We start from the raw sequence: 7,214 nt of genomic DNA, 5'->3' as shown, positions 1-7,214 counted from the left end.
CCTCCCAGCCTCACCCTCCCCCCTCTCCCTCTCCTTCACCAATACCGACAAAGCCCCTCTCACACGCGTCTCCTTGTGCCGAATATACTCCTCCAGCTTGCCAGGGAGGTCATCAATCACGGCCCCATGCGCAGGGTATCCAAGCCCACAACCCAAGCCTGCCATGCGCTCCAGACTCTCCATATACCGCCCCAGATCCGGCGCGACGCTGTACCCATGCCCCAGCACATTATCCCCGGTGAACAGGGCATTCTCCTCCTCAAGCAGGAAGCACATGTGGTCGACCGAGTGGCCGGGCGTGAAGATCGCGCGGACGGTAGCTCCCTGCACGGCGAAGATCTGCCCATCCGCTATGGGCTTTTGGTCCGCGTCGGGGAGGTTCTTGTAGACGTGTTCGGCGAGGGCGGGATTGTACGAGACCAAACCGGGGACGCCGCCTGTGTGGTCGCCGTGCCAGTGGGTGAGGAGGATGTGCGAGATGGAGAGGTCGTGCGAGTGCAGCAGCTCGGTGACGCGGGTGAGCCAGATGGGGAGGCCCTGTGCCCGTATCAGCGTTCATGTCTACCTCCTAGGGTTAATAGGGAAGATGGTGCCTACCTGTCCGGTATCGATCAGGATGCGGGACTGTCCCGTCCCGACTAGATACGTGTTGGTCCCTTGCAGGTGCATGGCGCCTGGATTCCCGCCGAGAATGCGGATTACTCGGCTGCTGAGGGTCGAGGTATCGGGGAGGGAAGGGAGGGTGGCATCCTGGCCGGAGAGGTACTCCTCCCAGAAGGCCTGGTTGAATGGCATGCGGAGGGCCATTGCATGCGTCGGCAGAGTATACAGTACTCTGGGAGTTCCTCAGTCAGAAGAATCCGGATTATCTGGGATAGTGTACCGGTAGAAGGCTTTGTTGTGTTATAGCCCGAGCTCGTGCTCTGTGTAGAATGCTAAAATCCGACGGCAGAGATGCCCGGACGCCAAAGTCCGAGACTTGCTCGTAGGAGGTTATCGGCTGTGGTGAGGAGGGACACCAACATAAGCAATACGCCTTTAGCTAAGCAGGGACTAGGAGGAATATGCTGCAGCCAGCCCTGGTATGCAGAGCGATGAGATTGTAGTACGGATGAGGAGACATCAAGATCTTGGGTCTTGCACTGAAACAGTCCTATCCTTCTTTATAATATAGTGTAAACACCTAAAACGTGTGTATTTCGATCATTTGCCCGGAAACCGGCGATCTATCAAAAGTCTCATCTCTATATGGAAAAGCAGACATCCACCCAAACCAAGCAGGAAGCTAAAACCCGAAAAACGTGTCAGAGGTTCATGTCTTGCCCGTGTTTCATTCAAGCTGAAAATGGCCAAGGAAAGAAGGAAAAGGGACGTCCAGTGTTAACAAAGAAACATATTCGACCCAGCTGACTCGGCCTGGTCAATCTCCGACATCAGCTGCTCCCACGTCCGCAACGACGGCTCGACATCCACCCGGGGCATCTGGCCAGCAAGCAGCGGCTGGCCCTCCATATCGAACGGCAACAACATCGGATCCAGATCCAGCTTGGTCAATGGCTGCACGGGACACGCCGGAGCCAAATCCAAGCCGAGATGAGATTGAGAATGGGAATGGGAGAAAGCCGTCGGCCAGGACAGATCGCTGAGACTGTCACTCGGGGCAGTGCTCGACCGAGATTGCGGCGTGGGCGCAGCAGATGTCACAGCACTGCTGCTGAAGCCGAATGTTGGACTCGGGCTTGCGAGCTGCAAAAGCGGGCTCGCGGTCTCCCGGGCCCGGCGGATCAGCTTCTCCAGCGGACGCTGGATCGCCTCCTCCTGGCCCGCCATGCCTTCACGACGCAGGAGCTGATAGCATGCCTCGATGGTTGGCCACGCGCACCGCGTTTGGGTCACATCCGGACAGAGGGAGCACTCGGTGATGGCGACTGCCAGCGCGTGCCACGGGATCGTCACGTACCAGCGGAACCCCTCGCCGCGGAGATCTGTGTGCATCAGGTGCGCCTTCTCTAGGACGTTCACGGCCAGGCGGAGCAGCTCTGCGTTGTGTTCCTGCAGGCAGGGAGGCGGAGAGGGCGACGGCTGGCTGCTGCCGCTACAGGGCTGCAGGCGCTGGAGCGGCCGTAGAGCGGACAGCCGAGCTCCGGAGACGAGGCATTGCGTGCCGTGCCAAGTGAACCACGCATACGGCGAGGACTCGGGGTCGCAAAAGTGCAAGAGGCGGAGCGCGTTCCGCTCGAAGTGCTGCGCGTGTTGCTGTTGAGACGCCTTGCCTTGGGCTGATGCCGCGGCGCTGAAATTCAGGGCCCGCCCTGCCAGCTGGATGTGATATGTGACCAGCGCGAAGGTGGTGTCGCACAATCCCTCCCTGTCTGGGATGTCATGGGCTGTGGTTGGATCGAAATCAGAGTCGTTGATGTGCCGGGGCAGAACGAATGTGGATATGGCCTCCTCAGTGTTGATGAGCGGTTCGGAGGCCTGGCTGAAGGAGGCCTGCAGGTCCATGAGGGAGATGGTGAGCCAGAGTCGCCTGCGCATCTGTTGGCTGAAGAATGTCTCATCTGGTTCCATATGGAGACCGAGTGCCTTTGCAAGTCTCACGGCCACCGCTGTCAGCGTCCATGCAGCCTGACTGCGGTCTTCGGATCTTCTGGCAATCTATTCCGATATGGTCAATAAAACAAATGCTGCTCTTGCTGTCGAGGTTGGTTGGGACGCTGGTACTTACGAGGTACAGCACAAATGCTTGCAGGACAGTGATGCTGGGAGAGGCCAGCAACCCGCTTCGCTCCAGCGCGGCCTCACACGCTCTTCGACAATCCGCCACGATGCCGCTGGATTTGCTGCTTTGGAAGTGGGCCGGACATTGATCGTCGGTTAAGCTCGCGGCAGCTGCGTAGCAGATGGCAGACCCCAACGCATCGACGGCAACGTGCCTCTCTGGAAAACCCAGGTACCGCTCCCCCTGCATTATCCACTTCTCGACAGATGGTCGGTGCAGGATCTTGATGATGGGGTCGACTTGTTGGAGGTAGACCTGACATAACTGCCGTGTCATTTCTTTGTCTTCAAGTAGAGGAGTCCAGGCGAGGGCCGGGTTATTCCCACTCAGGCCGAGGACTCGAAGCCCGCCGCCGTCCATTTTCGAGGCGTTTGGTGTCGGCGGGCTGTGGCTATCCGCTTTTGTGTGCTCCGAAGTCGATCCTATCTTCCAGTCGAGTTCCTGTATCTGATCCACCCCCTACGGAGACCATCAGCATTCCATGCGCCAGTCACATTGGTCAGATCGCGATGCTGCCCTACCTCTCCAGTCAAATTAGTCCAGAAACAATCAGAGCCTGGGGTCAAGGGTGCCTGCTTCTGGACACCAGGAGCGGATGGGCTGCATGACAGTGAGCCTGTTGGCGCCGGATGAGAGTTGTTGATACCCGACTGTCCCCTCGTCAGCACGCTCGACTATAAACCCCTATGCGCAACTCACCTGGCTAAGAGATGCCAGACACGGGCTCGTCGTGGCCGAACGCATACTGTTCACCAGCGCCTCAAGCCGGTGGATGCGTTTCCTGAGATCCTCGTCGACTGCCGCCACGGCACTGGAAGACGCATACATCTGCGGTTCCTTCGGAGAGACCGGTCCCGCAGCGGGCGTGGGCGCAGGCGCAGGCGCAGGCGCAGGTGACATTCGGCGAGCACGTCGCGCATGCACACCCCGTGGCAGGCGTGGCCGGTGGACAGGGACGCAGACCACGCCTGCGGAGACGCAGTTGGTGCAGGGATCGACCTTGTCGCACTTGATCTTGCGCTCGCGGCAGAGCTCGCAGCTCAGATGGGGAGTCTGCGGGCGTTTTCGCTGATTGCGCTTCTCCATTTTGAGAGCAGGTGGTTGTACGGTGGCCGGGCGTGAGTACATGTCTATATATGCTTCACCAGGCCAGACAAGCATCCCTGGATTCCTTGTTCATTATCTCCCCCCGACATTGGATCAGATCGTTGGTCTCAGGACACGAGGGAAACACGAGATAAACACGAGGGTGTATCATTGGCGATGTAACGTAACCCCTGCAAGTGGATGCATATATAGCCAGTATAAGAATGTTGCCTGGCATTTTGTGTGAGAATTGCCGAGTGGGCAGAGTACTTTTTACTTCTACCATGCGACTCTTACACCATCTAATTTGTGCGAAGGCCTCAATGATCTGGTGCAGGCAAGGTGCCAGGTCGTTATGTGTCGAGGTAAAGGTGGTTATACGAAATATGAGATAGGCCGGTCCAATAGAAGGCAGAATTCTGCTTAGAGGATTCGACTATAACAAGGCCCTGTCGCCCCGCTGTACTAACAGAACTACCAGGCTAAAGCAGAGCAGATATTAATCGATTCTGGATGACATGTAAGCGTGATGCGGTTGTGGAGCATGCAACAAGCGAGCTGATATCAGCATCGAGAACCGTCTATCCCATTACACTTTTCTCGAAAAAGCCACATGTGACGGTGTCACTGCCGTGCCACCATAATCAAGAGACACAGCCTCGTATCTCGGATCAGATATTAGATCCGAACCATGTTCTGTATACGTGGCCAGACCTATCTTCATTTGCCCGATACGAGGATGGGCTTTGTGGCATCCAGTGAGAAAGAGGTGATATTCGTCATGTCCATTTACACTCGGGACGGGCTTACTTTCTGCTACAACCTTATTCTATCAAAGGAGAAGCAGCCTTGGAATACTGTCACTCAGTGTGTCTTAGCTGTCTTGTCTGCGTCAAGCCTTCTGCGCTTTCTTGTCTTTTTTCTCATTGAGAGCATACCGAGTCCCTTTGATATTCATTTACTCCCAACTGCCATAATAAGTGAAGGCCTGATATTGCAAGATATAATCAGAAGATAGCCAGTGCTCCCAATCCCAGTATCGGTCCCACATTCTCATGCCCTAAGTGACAAGGTGTCAACGAGGGAATGAATGAATTAAGCTGCCTGGCCAATCATTCCCCACCCCTGATATTAATAGAGCTGCAGCCTCATGCAGACTTGCATTATCCTCTTTCGGCTAGTAGTAAGCATGAGCCGGAGCTCGATCATTGAGGCATTCCACACGTCGGAATAGTTCGTTGCGGGGGTCTCGTGCTATCATACGATTGCAGTGGAGCAGCACTCGTATTTCCCCTGCTAGCGACCTATTGCATGGTCCGTAGGCTCGGGGAATGGGCCTTTCCTGGGATACGCGAGTAAGCTGGTGAGATCGCTTATAAGTTGCGGGATATACGTATCTTCAAGCAAGGGGTATCGAGGCATGTTTCATGTCGTGGTCTACTGCCACCCTACTGGCTAATGAGTTTATTACTACATTTAAGCATGACAATGGTATGATGATCGATATCAGGAGGTGGTAAGACATAAGTTAGTGTAACCGACTGTTCTTTTTGTTCCAATATCTTTGCGAATCCACAGTCCGCGCTTGTATACGACCATAAGAGATTAACTAGAGGTCATAATGATCAGAGGAATACATGATTATATCTCTCGACCGGCCCTTGTTCGATGGAACAAGAGACCGGACCAGAGACTCGGTGTCAGAGGAACTACGTTAAAATTACCTAGGTATGAAGTTGGAAGAATGGATAGAGGGCCTCCTGCCTACTTTTAGATAGTGCTTGGTGGCCTCAGCATCAATGCAACCATCCATCATTCTTGTCCTGGTAGTACAAACAGTTCGAAAAGTTACAAGCTCTTCTTCTGCGCAATCTCCCTCCACTGAGCCATTGGCCGATGCAACGCATAGAACCGCTGTTTGGACCGTCGAACAGCCTCCTGGGATCGTTTCCACGCTCGGTCATAGTAGCTCCCAATCGCCAGGCCCAAGTCGGCCCCCGCGCCAGCCGCAACAGCAGCAGCCAGCTCGACCCCGTCCACAAGCGCATGATTGCCTCCCTCCCCGCCGAAGATGGGCATCGCGTGCCACGAGTCGCCCACAAAGGCAACGCCCCTCCCAGCCGCACGCTGCATGTCCTCCCGCGTCACAAACACGCACCGGACGGTCCAGTGAAACACCCGGTGACGTCGGATAGCCTCACCGTTGAGGAAGAGACTCCACGGCTCGGCCAGATCGCGCGACGCAAGCTCCTCCACCAGCGCCGGGGGAATCTGCTTCGCCTCCTCGGAGGGGAGATTGGGCCTGTACAGCGGGTCGTCGCTGCTGCCACAGGCCGGCCGCGAGTACGACCAGTCCATGTGGACGTGCGTCCTGGTCTTGTTGCAGACCGCGAACGGGGCGTTGAAGCCATCGCCGACACCAGCGAGGATGTTGGAGTCCCCGCTGTGCGGCCGGAAGAGCCGGTCGAAGTCGGCCCTGGGCAGCTGGAACTCGCCGTGGTAGAGCACCGCGGGGACCGTCTCGGGGGTGACATCGGGGAGGACCTGTGCTCGAACTGTATACAGACCATCAGTTGAGTCGTCGTATGCTCGAGGATAAGTGCCAACCAGTCGAGTTCACCCCATCCGCAGCAACCACCATCGCCCCCCGATAGCACGCCCCGTTCTCAAACTCCACCCTCACGTCCCCCAAGCAGCCCTCCACCCTCTTCAGCCGATGCCCGTACCGCACATCCACCTCCTCCTCCCCACAGTCCGCAACCCACCTCCGCAACGAATTCCGGTTCGCCCGCACAATCTCCCCCTTCGTCGCCGCGTTCGCGTCCGGCACAAACAGTTTCTCGCCGGTCCCGTTATCCCACACCACCTGGTCGATCCAGCCCGAGCCCCCGACTTCCCGGTCCGGCGCGACCCCCCGCGTCAAGCTCCGCAGCGGCAGGTCCCCGAGCGCGGACAACAGCGCCGCGTAGCCCCATTCTCGCAGGCTGATGGCGAAGCCCTGGCTGCGGTCTGGGCTGGACGCCTCGAAGACGATATTCGGGATGCCGCTGTTTGTGAGCAGGCGGGCGGTTGTGAGGCCTGAGATGCCGGCTCCGATGATGAGGATCGGGAGGGGGGGTGTCATCGTGGTTTACTCCAGTGCTTTTGGTAATGGCAAATGAACTGACCTAGGTCCTCGGTTGGCTACATCCATCTGATCTTGGCCAATGTATAGCTGCCAGGGAAAGGAGGGCCGCAGGTCTGTAGGGTAAAATCCGGATTATACCGCGGATTTTGCGTGAAACATCGGATTTTGGCACCGGATTTTATAGAGGGACTGCGTTTTATATTCTGAACAGAGTCTATT

General features: G+C 56.7%; 2 protein-coding genes across 2 annotated transcripts; both read right to left on the bottom strand.

The window, feature by feature from the left end:
* Nucleotides 1-45: 45 nt before the first annotated feature.
* Nucleotides 46-3,868, bottom strand: nscR (Zn(II)2Cys6 domain-containing transcription factor nscR; the record flags this gene model as incomplete). The annotated part of the gene is made up of 6 exons (XM_026759073.1): nt 46-537; nt 598-835; nt 1,394-2,658; nt 2,729-3,241; nt 3,304-3,432; nt 3,482-3,868. Coding segments are annotated over 6 exons (3,024 nt in total), but the record flags the coding sequence as incomplete, so codon positions are not given.
* Nucleotides 3,869-5,716: 1,848 nt separating this feature from the next.
* Nucleotides 5,717-6,992, bottom strand: nscC (FAD-dependent monooxygenase nscC; the record flags this gene model as incomplete). The annotated part of the gene is made up of 2 exons (XM_026758823.1): nt 5,717-6,423; nt 6,476-6,992. The coding sequence occupies 2 exons, from the start codon at nt 6,990-6,992 to the stop codon at nt 5,717-5,719; spliced, it is 1,224 nt and encodes a 407-aa protein (XP_026611580.1).
* Between the last annotated feature and the right edge of the window lie 222 nt (nt 6,993-7,214).

This window comes from Aspergillus thermomutatus (genome assembly GCF_002237265.1).
Source record: "Aspergillus thermomutatus strain HMR AF 39 chromosome Unknown NODE_219, whole genome shotgun sequence".
Classification (NCBI taxonomy): Eukaryota; Fungi; Ascomycota; class Eurotiomycetes; order Eurotiales; family Aspergillaceae; genus Aspergillus; species Aspergillus thermomutatus.
This window is presented reverse-complemented; position numbering and strand designations above follow the sequence as displayed.